The following is a 14,795-nucleotide window of genomic DNA, read 5'->3' on the forward strand; positions in this document are numbered from 1 at the left end:
CCTCGTTGGGTTGCTGTCTGATGCCGCGAGCTTCTAGCTTTTTTTTCCCCCTGCAGTTGCTTGGAGTCTCTGAGCTGCATTGGATAAATGCCTTTCGCAACCGGTTGACTCTGCTTTTATATATATATATATATATATATATATATATATATCTTTTTTTTTTTTTTTTAAGAACACCTCTCTGGTCTTCAATACTTGTTTGCCTTTTACTCAACTGAACGGTTTCTGAGAGTAATGGCCGCACTCAGAATCACTGCCTGATGCTTCGGAGAGATGAATGGCAGCTGAAAGTTCCCCTTCTGCCTTTGGATGAATCTCTGGAGTTTAAATTGTAGGAAGGAAGGGGGGGAAAATACACGATGAAAGAGAAGTCCAAAAATGCTGCCCGGACTAGACGGGAGAAAGAAAACAGTGAATTTTATGAACTGGCGAAATTACTACCCTTGCCCTCCGCTATCACCTCTCAGCTGGACAAAGCATCCATAATCAGACTCACCACCAGCTATTTAAAAATGAGAGTGGTTTTTCCAGAAGGTAGGTGAGAATGCTTATTCGCCTCTATTTCCATTCCGATCCAGGTGTCTCTTGTCGCTTTTACTTAACAACAACAAAAAAGTAAATCGCATGGGGTGGTGTGCTCGGAGGCAGCGTGCTCTCTGCTGTCACTTTTCTCTGTCGTAAATACTTTCCCTTCAGTTGCTGTGACAGGTTTGGCTGGGGACTTACGGTGCTTTTGTCAACACTTAAAGACCCTGAGCTCTGCTGCGTGTTCTGCTAAAGCAAACACGGGTTTTCTTTTCCCCGAGTCTCCCAGTCAGATGTGCATCCCCCGCCAAGCACGTGCGTGGCGAAAGAGGGGACGATTCACCTCTATTTATAGTCGTACTATGGGGGGAGTTAATATACGGGTAAATATTTACATAAGTCTATGCAAAGTCCTAAAGCCTTAGTTCAAGTATCGAGCAAAGGTGCAGTTTGCAGGTACAGTACACGCGAACAGGCGTGCTCACACACACGCACAGCCTACATAAATAAGCCAAGCACACCGCATTGCATCACGAATGTGATGTGTCTCGCTCTGAGGACCATTTGGGCAGTTTGAGGGCGTTAATCGACCTCGGAAATTTTTAACAGGCGTTTTGTACTCAGACCTGTTCAATCCCCCTGCCCACCCAAGGCTGCAAGCCCAGCATCCGAGTCTGAGCCTGATTCTCCTCGACAGTCAGGAAACAGTAAACTTCACGTTGACTTCCACGGCAGCAGCAACGGTCCCGCTTGTCTGGCAAAAGCAGACTTAAGCGTCCTAAAGTATGTATTGCTTTTAAGTAGAATGAGGATTAAAAGCGACTGTCTTGGGGCTTCTAGACTGGCTGCCAAGAAAAACAAACAGAACAGAAAGTTAAGAGAGTCGGAATAAAGTTCTGTGTTCTCTCTCTATTGCTTTTACAAGATGTAGGAGAAAAAAAAATACTTTACGAAGTTTTTGTTTTGATCAATTCGATTGAAAGATTGTCTGCACGAAAGAAAAAGTATTAAGAGCTTTTTTCTTCCCGAACTAATAACAAAAACCACTGCGTCTTTTGTTGAAAAGTGTGTGTACATAAGAAACAACGTAATATGGACATGTCCCTCTGTGTTTGCTGTAGCTGTACCGAGGTCGGTCTGTCTGTCTCCTATGTTTTACAAATCGAGAGTGAGTATACGGCCTGGTTTTGGTTTGCCTTGGTTTTGGGGGATTTGTTGTTTTGGTTTTTTTTTTTATCCTGATTAAGTCTGTGAACTACTGGTCGTAATTTTACTTTTTAAAAGTAAATATGCGATCGAGCAGTCATTTGGACTGCGGGAGGTACCCCCCCACGGTTACTTATTAACGCTTGTACCTAAAGCCCACAGCAGTAGTTTGCAATCTAGTGCATCTTGCGATAGTTTCTTTAATTAATGTGTCATATCTCCGGGTCACTTAGAACCAAAGAAGAGATAAATGAAAGCTGTAACACCTGAAAGCTTTAAAAAGGAATAATTAAAGGCTTCATGAAGCCACTTTCCTCTTCTATGTGATCTGCCACCTTGAAGATCATTATGCGGGGCAGTCCTCTGTTTCAAAAGAGACCGAGCTGTCCTTTATACTGTCAGCGCATACTTTATAAAAATAAAGCTATTGCAAACTCTGATGCCCACAATGTTCCTAAAAGGATTATTAGCACTGATTTGTCAACTCCTGCGGTCTCAGTAGGCTACCTTTCTGCGTGATTTCGAGCAGGTCTCGTCAATTACTGGTGCCTATGTAGCGGGTTGTTTGATCAGAAGAAGCATATGGTGTTTCTTGTAGGCTGTGAGTAATCACGGGAAGAGAAGAATAGCTGATCCCCGTCCCTCGGTGCAGCGCAGGATGTTTGAATGCCCTGGGGAACCGTGTGGCGAAGTGCGCCGGGGCCGGGGCCGCTGCCGGCCGCAGCAGATGCTAATTTGAGCGCGGAGACAGAGGGGGCGGCTAAGCGGGGCTTTGGAGGCAGCAGAGCCTTCGCAGCCTAATTAAAGGCAAACTGTAAAATAAAAAGAAAGGCAGCGAGCAGGCACGAAAGGGCTCGCCCCTCCGAGGCGAGTTGCCGCAGCAGGCCCGGCGCCGAGCGGGCGGTACATCCACGCGGGACCGCCGCGTCCCCTCTTGCCCCCCCGCCGGAGCCGCGCATCCCCGCGCAGGGCCGCGGGCGGGGAGGCACGAAGGCCCGAGAGCGGGGGCCGCGGGGTGGCGCCGGGCGGATTCTCCGCGGCCCCACGCGGGTTCCGTCCCTCTTCCTCCCACGTCCTTCCGAGGAGGAGGCGGGTGAGCGGGGAGGGCAGCCCGGCCCGGCACCGCAGCCGCGGGTTTCCCTGCACTCGCCGGTACCGCGATTCATCACGAGTGGCCTCCCGGCGCTGCGCCTGTGTCTGTCCGTGCGGGAGCCGAGCCCGGGACCGGGGTGGTATTTCCCCCGGGAGCTCGGGGGTCGGCGGGGTCTCCGGGACCGAGGCGGGAGGAGCGGGCGCTGGGGCTGCTGGCGCGGGTGTGCTTGTGCACCGGCCCTTTCGGCTCGACCGGCTGCAGCGGGGGGGAAAGAGGGGCAATCCTGGCCTCCCGGTGCCCGCAGCCAGAAAAAGAAGTCATTGCTTCGCTGGGAAGGGAGGACAGGCAGTGGCAACCATGGAAATTACTCACCCAAAGGAAAAGCCTTCCTGAAAGGAGGAGGCAGGGTAGGGATGTCAGATGGATTGAACGGGGGGGGCTGTTTGCTTGTTTTTCCCCGGGGAGGAAAGAGATACAAGCACCGGGACAAACCCGGGGAGCTGGCCAAAGAGCTGGAGATGGGTGGTAGGAGGCTCGGGAGCACGGCGACGTGTCATGTCATACATTTAAAGAGCTCTTGGAGGAGTCAGGACGGAGAAGAGCTGTCGCCGTAAGAGCGAGCTGCACTTCCAGTGCAACTCACACAGCCGGTACAAGAGCGAATTTCCATCTGCCCAGAGAGTGCGTGCGTAGGGGCTGGTTGTAAATAATCACGTACAGAAGGATATACACTCCTCATTGCCGCGCACACACGGGGCTGGGTACAGGCGGAGAGAATCGGTGTGCATTTGTCTGCATATTTTTACGTCTGAAAGATTCCTAGAAAGAGAGAAGGTGGGTAGATTTCGGGTTCTTTTTGGAAACAAGGGAGTTTTCTGGAAGGAAAATGCCAGGAGAGTCACACACAGAACCATCACGGTGCGGTGTCCGTCTCACCCCCAAGAAACCTAAACCCGAATCAGTGGCACCGGATAAACTTGATAAACCGAGCAGAGATTTTCCAACGGGCTCCCTTTCCTAATTGCTGTGTAATTCTCACAAGCTATTACAACGCCTGGGTTGTTCTCTCTACCCCTGATTTCACTTTACTAGGTCTCCAGCAGATTAAAACTGTCAAGGGCGAAAAGCGTTCAGCGTCTTAGGTATCTTGCATCATTTCAGTGAAAAAACTCTTCTGCCTCCGGAGGAGAGAGCCTACAAGACATATAGTAGTTTTCGGTGATCAGATGACTTCTGGAGAGGCTAAATCGCTGAGGACAGTAAGGAAGATTTTTTTTTTAAGCAGAACTTCCTAATAAATTCACTCGTGAGTTAACGTTCATTTTAAAAAAAAATCCTAAAATTGCAATTTAACATTAAACAGTTAATGGCAAGTAAAGTAGCCTCAAAAAATATGTAGAAAAATCTCCGACATGTGGAAGGAGTAAAAGAATTTTTCTTCAAAAAAGATCCGGTTGCTATAACTAGCGGGGTAATTCTTCACTGACCCTCGCCAATATCCAAAAGTGAAGTGAGGGGGGAAAAAAGCAAAAACAACAAAAAAAAGTGGCACAATAAATAGTTGTTTGCTTGGTTTTTGTTTTTCTTTTTTAGGTGGCAATATTTTAAGGGTCCTATTCTCCTTAGGCGAACAGAGAGGGAAAAGGACGGTTTGCCGTCTCCGTCCTCCTGGGGACGGACCGCTTCGGCGCGGAGAGGCGTTTGATTTTGGAGACAAAAGCGGAGGCTCCGTTTACATAAACTTTCGCCGAAATCAGGATGGTTAATATTTCAATAATCAAATCCTTAATCTTGTTTTATTTTAAAGGGGGAAGAGATCAGCGGGAAAAAAAATCCGTTTCCCACGTGGATAGGTGATTTAATGCTGTTTTTCTTACTGCTAAGGGAAATGATTGAGCATTAGGTTTCAGTGTTTGTTTTCTTACAGAAGTTTTTCTCATTTAAGCGGCAGTTTACTCTCCACGCTGCCTCTCTGCTTAATTCCAGTTTTGATGTGAACTTAACATGTGAAGTGCAGAACTAAACCACTAGCATGATAGTTGAAAAAGCAGATTTATGTGTTAGAAAGAATATTATGTGAGATGAGTGGGGAAAAAAATATTTTCTTTAGAAGTGTCCTCTCCCTTCTTAGTAACATACGACCGTTTTAATGTTGGAGGATATTTTTCAACTTGCATATCAACAGTGTGTGTTCGCCAGTGCATTGGTGCAAACCCTTCCCTCCCCGATTTCTTCGGAATAAGGGCTATTTGAATCTGCATCTTCTGTAGAAGCGAATAAGTAGTTGGCGCTCGAAAATGTGCCTGATTTTTTTTTCCCTCTCTCCAGTTTGGTCATGGTTCCGTTTGTTTGCTTTTCAGAGCGCAATTCCGTTACCCCGTGTGTGCCAAAATGCTGGTATTTCTTTCTAGAGTGAATTAGTCTCGGCATTATTTCCACTACCGTTTTCTTAATAGGGTTGTTTGTTTAGTCAACAGGACCTTTCCTCCCTCTTATTATTATTTTTATAAAGCAAGCGGGATGCTAACTTATCTCTGCTTCAAATGAACACATGTGATTTACCGAGATAATAAATCTTTACAAAACCTTGCTAATGGCATCCGCAGGCAGTTAGAAATGAACAGCATTTTTTTTTAAACATAGCCATTTCATCCGAACCCTCCGACGGCGACCCGTCCTTCACAGAAGCCTCATTTGGCCGAGATTTTGAGTTATCATTAACCACCGCCTGTTAAATTAACTGCGAAATCAGCCCTGTCAGGCGTTAGGCGATGGCAAACCGGAGCGCTGGCGGTAGACTATTTAATTAAATGGTTAATCGAATCACGCTAATTCCTCGATACAACATCCAGTTGCCTTTCACCTTCCCGGTGACTAGGACGTACAGCTTCTGTCCCTGCGACTGCCGGTGCTGTGACTTGTCGTTTTCCCTAGGTAGCGAGGGAACATGACCGCCTTGAAGATGGGGATCGGGCTGTCCTGCCTCCCTGTCCCCAAAAAACTGTCCGTGCCCCCCACTTCTCCCCAGAGCAGCTTCAAGGAGAGGTATAAAGCAGCAGGGGTGCCAGCGAGGAGCGATGGGGAGATAGGAGAGGTGCTGCTTTACGAGCTGCACACGGAGGTGAAATGCCCATGGCCGCCGTAAAGCTTTTTTTTACGAGCGGCCTCGCCGAGCCGGTTGCACGAAGCCGGTGTGCGGGGACGGGAGGGCGAGGGACGGGAGGGCGAGGGACCACCGGCTCCCCCGCGGCAGGGCAGCCCCGCCGGGCCCGGGCAGCCCCTCCTCGGCCTCCCCAGAGCCGCGGGGGGAGGCTGGCGGGGCCCGGCCTGCCTCGGTGCTGCAGGGAAAGGGCGAGCCCCGGGCCGGAGGTGGCCGGGGGTCCCGCATCCCTCGCCCTCCGCGGGGTCAGCATCCCCAGCGGCGCGGGCGGCCGGTCGGGCGGCGGGCGAGCTGCCTCTCCTCCATTTTTAATAAGCAGAGAGCGGCTGTTAAAAGGGCAAAGCAAACGCAGCGAAACAAAAGCGAGAGGAGAAGTCCCTGGGCAGCGGGCCCGGACAGGCGGCGGGGAGAGCCCGGGAGCGGGGCGGCGGCGGCCGCTGCCCGGAGAGGGAGTTTTAAGAAGCGCCTGGAAGCGAAACGCGCGGTGGAGCTCCTTGGACCCGGCTTAGGCCAGAGTCCCCGCTGCTGCCCCGGTGGGCTGGCGCCCAGCGCAGCCCCGCAGCAGTGGGTTGCCCACGGGCGAGCCCCCTGCGCCTCCTCCTCTTCCCAACCTCAGCAACAGGAGAAAACTCTCTGCCTCTGGGGGCTTCGTCTCCAAGCCAGCATCTACCCGGCGTGCACGGCTTCCGTAGGCCTCTCACCCCTACCCTCGCCCCTGGGCCTCGCCGGGCGGTGCGGCCAGGCAGGGCGCAGGGGCAAGTCCCTGGGGGGGTCCCCAAGGGTTCGTCCCCCACCCGGAGGTAGCTGCCCCTCAAAGCCTGGCCCCCCAAAGAAGCAGATCTGGAGTTCAGGCTGGGCTCTCCACTAAGTGACTTTTAAACGGGGACGTCAAATCGCCCGCTCTGCCGTTGTTTTGGCTACCGTGAATCCGGATTGCGCTGTTGTCGGATAGTCCGTTGGCAAAACCGTAGTAACTGCTTTTAAAAGCCGGCAAATCAACACAAAGTAGATAAGGGCTTGCATCTTCGGGCCACCCCACCCCCACCGTCCACCCCCGCCCCCCTTTGCTATTGCCAGACAAAGGAGGGGGTCGACATGGGTTCTGCGTTGCAGATGCTCACAGAGGGACAAGTAACCCGGAGATCAGCCAGGGCCAAGGAGCTGCCCGGGGCTCCTGGAGTTTCATTTCCCTGCGCCTGCCTTCCTCCGTCTTTGCCTATATCAAATTAGAAATGATTGAGGAATTTTTTCCCGGTTCCGTGGGACAGAGGAGCTTCTTGCGACAATATCGCCTCTGGGTAGGGACGATATCTACCCAACCCCTCCATTAGCTGCCGGCATCAAAGCTTGCATCAATCAAACGATGATGGGAAGGACAGGGCCAACGCAGCGAAGCGCTGTGGCGCCGGCCGTGAGCCTGGCTTTGGGGACAGGCTGCCGGTGAGGACCGGCGTGCCCAGTGCCGGGGGTGGGCACGGCCGGGGAGAAGGCATTGCACATGGATTCGCTGGCGTAGCTGTCCCATGAAACCGATGGAGATGCTTTTTGATGTGGGAAGCGCAGTGGTTTTCCATTGGGAAGTTCTGAGAGAAACGATGAGTCAGCACGCTCGCTCCGCGCAGGATCCGCGCAGTCTCGGCACATGCTGTTAGGGAGCGAGACTGTTGTTCGCAAACTAAGCAAAAGCCTGGCTAAAATGCCTTTTTTTGTTGTTGTTTTTCCTCTTCCTCCTGACGATGGACGCTTTCTGGTGGCCCAAATTGTTTCTCTTCTTAGGAAAAAAAATAAAAATCTTCGAGTGGAGGGGATTGTTAGGTAGCATCCTATAATCTATATTTTGTCAAGAGTATCAAATTCATTCCGAAAGAAAAGCTCGATCCATTTATTTTTGTTGCTTGAATAACACAGCTGGATGATGCCTTGAGCTTACGCTAGACGGTTGCTCATCACTCATTCACCAAGAACTGGCCTAAATGGTGCCTGTGGGATTAGGTCAATTTTAGTGGATCTACTTCGCCTCATTTGGTTACTAATTGGTTTCTTGTTTTATAAATCGAAATCTCATTTTCAGGAAATTACAAAACCCATGCAGCGAGTCCATTGAGGTAATCCGTGGGTCGGGGGTATTTAAATGGAAATGGTTCTACAATGCATCAAGTATTAAGCAACAGTAAAACTTCGTCTCTATTTCCAAATGAAATGTGAGCTCGCCAGCTCCTTAAATCCGTAATAGATACATCCCTTCTAAGGCTACTTATGTAAATATGATAAACCAGACCTTGGTTGGGGGAGGGGATGCAGGGAAGAAAGCAAATTTTATCTGCTAAGGTTAATGTGGCATATCTTGGAAATCTTCCAAAATAGATTATGTTTTGCTTTGTCTTCGGCCACTTTAGCTGGGAAAATCCTTTGCCTAAAACCGATTTAGTTATCCTTCCCCTCACAAAGCTGCTTGTTTCTATTCCAAAGCTATTATGCTGTTGGCTCTCCAAATTACAAGAGAATCTTTAGATCTTGTTTCCAAGCGTAATCCTGAAGCAAAAGGGAGAGCTGATTTCCTTGTTTTGTTTTAAATAGACAGTCAAAGGATTTGCAGAGTTTTCTGCGGTAGGTCAAGTGCAAGAAATCACAGTTTGCCCCCTCGGTAAAAGGAAATTGGATGTTAAAGCGAATAGACAGGAAAAAAAAAAGGAATATTAATAGCGAGGTGTTCTCGTATAATCTTTAAAAACAGTATTTAAGGGACATCAGGAGAGCCCGTCTGTTTGGGGGCTGGGCTTGGCAATGAATAGAAATAGTCTCCGATTTGGAAGTACAAAGAATCGTCTCATGTGACAGGATTTCAAAAAGCGGGTTCAGGTAGACAAGTGAAAACGTTTAATTATAAACCATTAACAGACACAGCCCAGCAGCGCGGGGTTTCCACCTGAACCACAGCGAGGAATTCAGCGCCCCGTGAAGAGCCGCCTTCCCGGGGGGCGGTGAACCTGCAATGCCCGTGAGCTGTTCATTAACCCGCCGGCGTCGGGTTATTTTCCCTTTTAGAAGAAGAAGAATTAGAGCCGTAAACTTCGATTAATAAACAACTTAAATCATAGGCGGGGAGCGCAGATTTAGCCCTGAATACAGAAACCTGTCATTCAGATTTCCCTCCGGGTTGGGGGGGGACGTCGCAAGGAGCCACCTTGGCCACCTCTGCGCTAACTGGTCGTCCTGGCTCCCCAGCAGAGAAGCCTCCGAGGAGCTCGGGAAAAACAAATACACAACGGGTTTTTCTCTCTTTCCCTGGAAGCTCTGCAAGATTTGCCAGCTCCTTGCTGATTTCGGGGGTCGGGGATGACACTCCGTCCTGGCGAGGGGGGCAGAGGTGCCTCCGGAGCCCCCCGTGCATCATCCGCGGGCCGACCTGCTCCGGAGGGCGCAGGGCGGGGAGAGAGAGAGGGGAGACTCAGGAAAATATCACTGGGTCCTCGATAATTGGCGTGGAGGAATTAATGGGAAAGAGCCTGTTTCTGGCTGGCACCTGGCACCGGGTACACGCTGGGGCTGCGGGAGGGGTGCCAGGCCAGAGAGATGCCCTTGCTTCTGTAGGGCTGTGAAGTTAAGGAGGAAGGAGGGAAGTGTAGAAGCGGTGAAAAGACAAGCTGGCGTGAAGAGGTGGACGAGGAAGCGGGGAAAGAAGAGAGGGAAAGGCGGGGACGAGAGGGGCGCGTCGCTTCGGCGGTGGGGAGGGAGGGCAGGACGAGGGCCGCCGTGGGATGCCCCGTTCAAACAGCGTGGAGGAAATCGTTAGCTTTGTTTAGACCGGCAAACACCTAGGTGAAGCCTGTCAATAGCGAGGGATGGCCGCGGCTGCCTGCTGTCGCCACCTCGCCTGTTTGCGTCGAAATAGCCGGAAAACTGGGTCTTGCCTTCCCCGCGCCCGCCCTGCGGGAGGGAAACCTCGCCAGCTCGGCTCTCGCCTCCCCCGGGCGATCCGCACCCCGGCCATCAATCAGGATTTGTATTTTTTTTCCCTCCCTCTTACTTTATCTTAGTGTCTGTGCGTGTCAGGCTGAGCCTTATTTCATGGCATAAGTGTAAAAGGTTTTAACTGCTCCGTTTAAATTATTTCAGCAACAACACTGAAAAGGCATCGCCCATAAATAATTTTACTCCGGTGGAGTAATTTCCATCTGGCTTTTATTCCTCCTCATTTTGCATAGGAGAAAACAAGCGGCACCTGAAACATTGGACAGGTCCGGAGAGTTTAATTTCTGGAGGGGGATGTTTGGAGGCAGATCGTCCCTTCTGCAGAGAGAACCATCCCGCCTGCCAGAGCAGCGGGGAGGTGGGAGGTGAATCCCGGAGACCCGGCTTCGTGGGGCAGAAGGGAGGACGGTCCGTGCCAACGGACAGTGCCTTGCCTGGGCCGCCCCAGAAGCGCCTTACCACAACCGTGAAACTGCCCTCTGCTTAGCGACAGGTAGTTTGCTTTTCGTAGTCTTGAGTGGGGATCACTAAAAGGGAAAGCGTTTTAACACGGGGCTCAGGGAGAGCTGGAGGAGTCCCACCTGGCTGCTCCTCTCTCCCTCCCCAAACAGGTAATTACAAACTTTTCAGGTGATGAGAGGACGGTGGCCCTGAAGAGAGCGAGAGGCAGGAGGTCACAGATGAAACTAGGAAGTGATCTCTGGCGAGCAGGGGGTCTAAGCCCATCCTTATCACTTCCCCTCCAAAGCCTGCTGGCTAATTACCAGGCAGGTTGTGGCCGAGCTCTGCCTTCTGCAGGGCAGGGGGGCACCCGCAGGCAGGGCTCAGGTGCAGGCAGGACCCATGTGCAGGCAGGACCCATCCTCGTCGCTGGCCTGGCCGCCGCCAAGGGGTTTCTCTTCCCAGACACCGTCGTGCCACGTTAGCCGTATCCTTCTCTCGACATCAAAGACTTCCCCCAGCACAACCCTTCCTTTCATTTTAAATAGCTCTCGGTGTTGTCCGGGATCCCTTCGGTGACGTTGGGAGAAAGGCGCTTTCCCTGAAGTTCAAGGAGCCAGTTCCCGGTAGCCGAACGCAGCACCAAAAAGCCCTTTTGCCTGACACGCTATTTCACTTAGGTCTTAGGAATGAACTTCACCGTTAACTCAAAATAGGTGTTTTGATATTTTTCTCTCATGCGAGTTAGGTCTTTTAAAAAAAATCCACAGAAGAAGCTTCTCTGTGCAACGAAGTCATGTCTAGTTTTCCAAAGATTATACGTATAAATGTTTTAGAGCGAATACAAGCGAAAAAATGGCGGAAAAAAAGTTCCTCTCCAGTAGACTAACACGAGTCAATTTTTCATCTCCTCACCTTACTTATTTTGTGTGTCTTAAATAAACAGGACTTGGAGAAGCCTGGGGCCACTCTAGCCGAACCAGCCCGCTGGATAATGTTGGACGGGAACTGGGATCCCATCTTTTGCAGGTACTGGTCTGGAAACGACAGCCATGTGGTATTAATGATTAAAGAAATCATTCCTTCTTCTGAGCCCTTAATTGCCACCTTGACTAATTTTTAACTGTTCACGTGTTTAATAAAAAAGCAGGGGGGGGACACGACTTCAGAAATACGACCCGTCGCGGTTGAATGTCGTGCCTTGTAATGGGGCTGTGGTCTGGTCCCTCCGGGTCCTTTGCCCCAACACTGGCCAACACAGGGTCTGCAGCAAGAGCATATCCCGGTCTGTCCTCTGGGACCAGAGAACAGGAGCATGACTTTTCCCCAAATTATTAACAAGGTGACAAGTCCCGGCAATGCGCTGAACCTCTGAGCGGTGTAGAAACAGGGAGAGGCTCTAGAGACAGGTTGGGGGAGGCTGTCCTGGGCTCAGTAGGCACAGAAATGAGCATAGACACAAAACAGGTAGGACAAATTTGAAAACACACTGCTGTCTGAAATATTAAGGAACATTAGCTGTTAGCGTCACCACGCATTTTTAGCGGGGTTGTGTGGCCTTTGGGAGCCTGTTCTGCTCTCGGCGCAGCCAGAAGTCCCGTCTATGTCTGCTGAAACGTGCCTAATAAATTCTTTTGTCCCTTATTTACACTACGGAGAGTTTTAGATCCTCCTCGCTCGCTTAAAGTCTCCTTAGCAAACATTCGAACGCTAAACCCCCCAGTGACAATTGGGATCTGATAGAAGTGTTCAGGATTTCTAGGATCGACGTATTAATCACCGTGTAGCCAGGAGCTCTTCTTAGATGCTTCACAGGTACTTTGCATTACCGGGACCTTTTGGGCTGTATCCCAGGTGTCCAGAAGCTTTGAAGGGATGCCTGTCCAGGACTTGCCCGTTTCCTTCCAACTTCTTGAACAATCACAACCTGAACAGGGATGTCCGTTTGCTAAAATAAACCTGAGGACAGGTATTTCATGGATCTATCTGTCTTCATGGGTGGATCTATCTGTCTATCTGTTGATGTGTTTATACTTCCCACCCCTCAACCCTTTCCTGCAGACGTTGGACGGTTTCATATTTGTCGTGGCTCCGGATGGCAAGATCATGTACATCTCGGAGACCGCCTCGGTGCACCTGGGCTTGTCGCAGGTACCCTGGGGGGGCCGCTAGCACCCATGCCTGCTTCCCCCAACCCCCATTCCCGGCTGAGAGGGGAGGTGCGTGCGGGGGGAGGGTGAGCGGTGCCGGCGATTAACCCCTTCCTCCCCCCCTCCTTCTCCTCCTCCTTCTCCTCTCTCACAGGTAGAGCTGACCGGCAATAGCATTTACGAGTACATCCACCCCGCCGACCACGACGAGATGACGGCGGTGCTCACGGCCCATCAGCCCTACCACTCGCACTTTGTGCAGGGTAAAGAACACAGCCCTCCGCCCCCGCTTGGCCTGCGCGGCCGCGGAGAAAACCGCGCGGAGGGGACCGCGGAGGGTCGGCGGAGCCCTCGGCTCACCCCACCTCTGCCTTTCCCCCCTCCCAGAGTACGAGATCGAGAGGTCCTTTTTCCTGAGGATGAAGTGCGTCCTGGCCAAGAGGAACGCGGGCCTGACTTGCGGGGGCTACAAGGTGCGTGCCCACCGCCAGGACCCCCCCCCGCCCCCGGCCCGGCCTTGCCGCGCCCCTGCTCCGGCAGCGCGGAGCACCCAGGGCGGGCTGTGAAAACGGGGACGGGGGCGGGGATGAGCCCTCCGCCCGCGGGGGCTGTCCCGGCCCGGTGCTCTTTCATGTGGTCCAGAGCCAGAATTTCTCTCGGAGTTTAGGTTAAAGAGCTCGAACCACAAAACCGAGCAATCGAGCTCCCCGTGGGTTTTTTGTTTTGTTTTGTTTTATTTTGCTTTTTAAACTGAACCTCGCACAACCGCTGACGTCCCCGAGGTGCCATGGAAGCTGTCAGGTGACACAATGGGAGCCCTGGGTTAATTTATTTATTTATTGGGTAACTCGTCAGCCTCAGGGGCAGCTCTCCAAGTCAAGGGTTTTGCTCGCGTGTTTCAGACGGTTCTGCTCAGGGCTCCTCAGTGGGGACACCCTCTGCTCTCCCACCTTCTCCCTGCCTTTGTGTCAGCTGCACAACGTCGGAGAGTGGTGGGTACCTATAATACAAGCAGATGTTGTGCCACCACGTCCCGTAGAACATCTGTTGACCGTACTCCAGGAAGAAACACCCTAATAATAGAAAAGTAAGGGTGGAAGTACAGAGCAGTCGTCTGCAGGGATACATTCATGAGACATACCTAAATCTATGCCCAAAGATACATTCTGGCTATGGATTGCGTCTGCTCTATCTATTTAACAGACATATCTTACACATGTGACATATGCACACATGTAAACTCTTTCTCTCACACGCATACACTCTTCATTACAAAGTTGTAACTGGCTTGGCACTTCCGCGTCTTTCCTTTTTAGAAGAATAATAAAAGCGTAGTTAGGAGGTGGTCCAAAACCCACTTAAGTCAGTGGAAAAAAAAAAAAAATCTCGTTGACTTTAATGGGCGTTAGATCAGTGCTGAACTCTCGCATGGAAAAAAACCCAATCCCAACCCAAACAGCAGAGCAGAAAACTCTCAGACGGTGCCGCTTTGCCGGAGCGCGGGCGCGGGGCAGCAACGCCGGGCACCCGGCGGCCGCATCGGCATCAGCCTGCTCGACGGGGCGGGGGGAGGGGGCTGTCTGTCCGCGTCCCCTCGACGGGGAGGGACGCCTGTCGCAGCACACCCTCCCCCCCTGCTAGGCAGCCCCGAGCTTTCCTGTGTCTCTGGCAGGTCATTCACTGCAGCGGGTACCTGAAGATCCGCCAGTACAGCCTGGACATGTCCCCCTTCGACGGCTGCTACCAAAACGTTGGCTTGGTCGCCGTGGGCCACTCGCTGCCGCCCAGCGCCGTGACAGAGATCAAGCTCCACAGCAATATGTTCATGTTTCGGGCCAGCCTAGACATGAAGCTTATATTCCTAGATTCCAGGTAGAGCTGGGGTTATTTCCTAATCTATTCCCCTAGCCCGACCCTTCTTCTCCCCCAGACCTCCTCTCTTGTCCTCTCACCCACTGATATTTGCTACTTGTGTCTCTTGCAGGGTAGCTGAGCTAACAGGTTATGAGCCCCAGGACTTGATAGAGAAGACCCTTTACCACCATGTCCACGGCTGTGACACCTTCCACCTGCGATGCGCTCATCACTTGTGTAAGGAGATTATGTCCTTGGTTCTCGTAGAGACCCTGCCCCTCGCCCCCCGCTTTCTCCTTCTGCAGATGGACTTCGGGTTTGTTAGGATTTGCCTCTAGGTCGGAACGGGAAAAGCCACCTCACTGGTGGGGCAGATAAGCAAAATCTGCAGCAG

At 51.7% G+C, this 14,795-nt stretch overlaps 1 protein-coding gene across 1 annotated transcript in view; it reads left to right on the forward strand.

Moving 5' to 3' along the window:
- Nucleotides 1-359: 359 nt before the first annotated feature.
- SIM1 (SIM bHLH transcription factor 1) overlaps nucleotides 360-14,795 on the forward strand; it is a 54,262-nt gene continuing 39,826 nt past the window's right edge. The window contains exons 1-7 of the mRNA XM_068408061.1: nucleotides 360-534; nucleotides 11,344-11,426; nucleotides 12,459-12,548; nucleotides 12,702-12,810; nucleotides 12,935-13,020; nucleotides 14,220-14,419; nucleotides 14,532-14,638. Coding sequence (XP_068264162.1) covers nucleotides 360-534; nucleotides 11,344-11,426; nucleotides 12,459-12,548; nucleotides 12,702-12,810; nucleotides 12,935-13,020; nucleotides 14,220-14,419; nucleotides 14,532-14,638 — 850 coding nt within the window. The remainder of the gene's footprint in view (nucleotides 535-11,343; nucleotides 11,427-12,458; nucleotides 12,549-12,701; nucleotides 12,811-12,934; nucleotides 13,021-14,219; nucleotides 14,420-14,531; nucleotides 14,639-14,795) is intronic.

Source organism: Nyctibius grandis, chromosome 1 (assembly GCF_013368605.1).
Source record: "Nyctibius grandis isolate bNycGra1 chromosome 1, bNycGra1.pri, whole genome shotgun sequence".
NCBI classification, from domain to species: domain Eukaryota; kingdom Metazoa; phylum Chordata; class Aves; order Nyctibiiformes; family Nyctibiidae; genus Nyctibius; species Nyctibius grandis.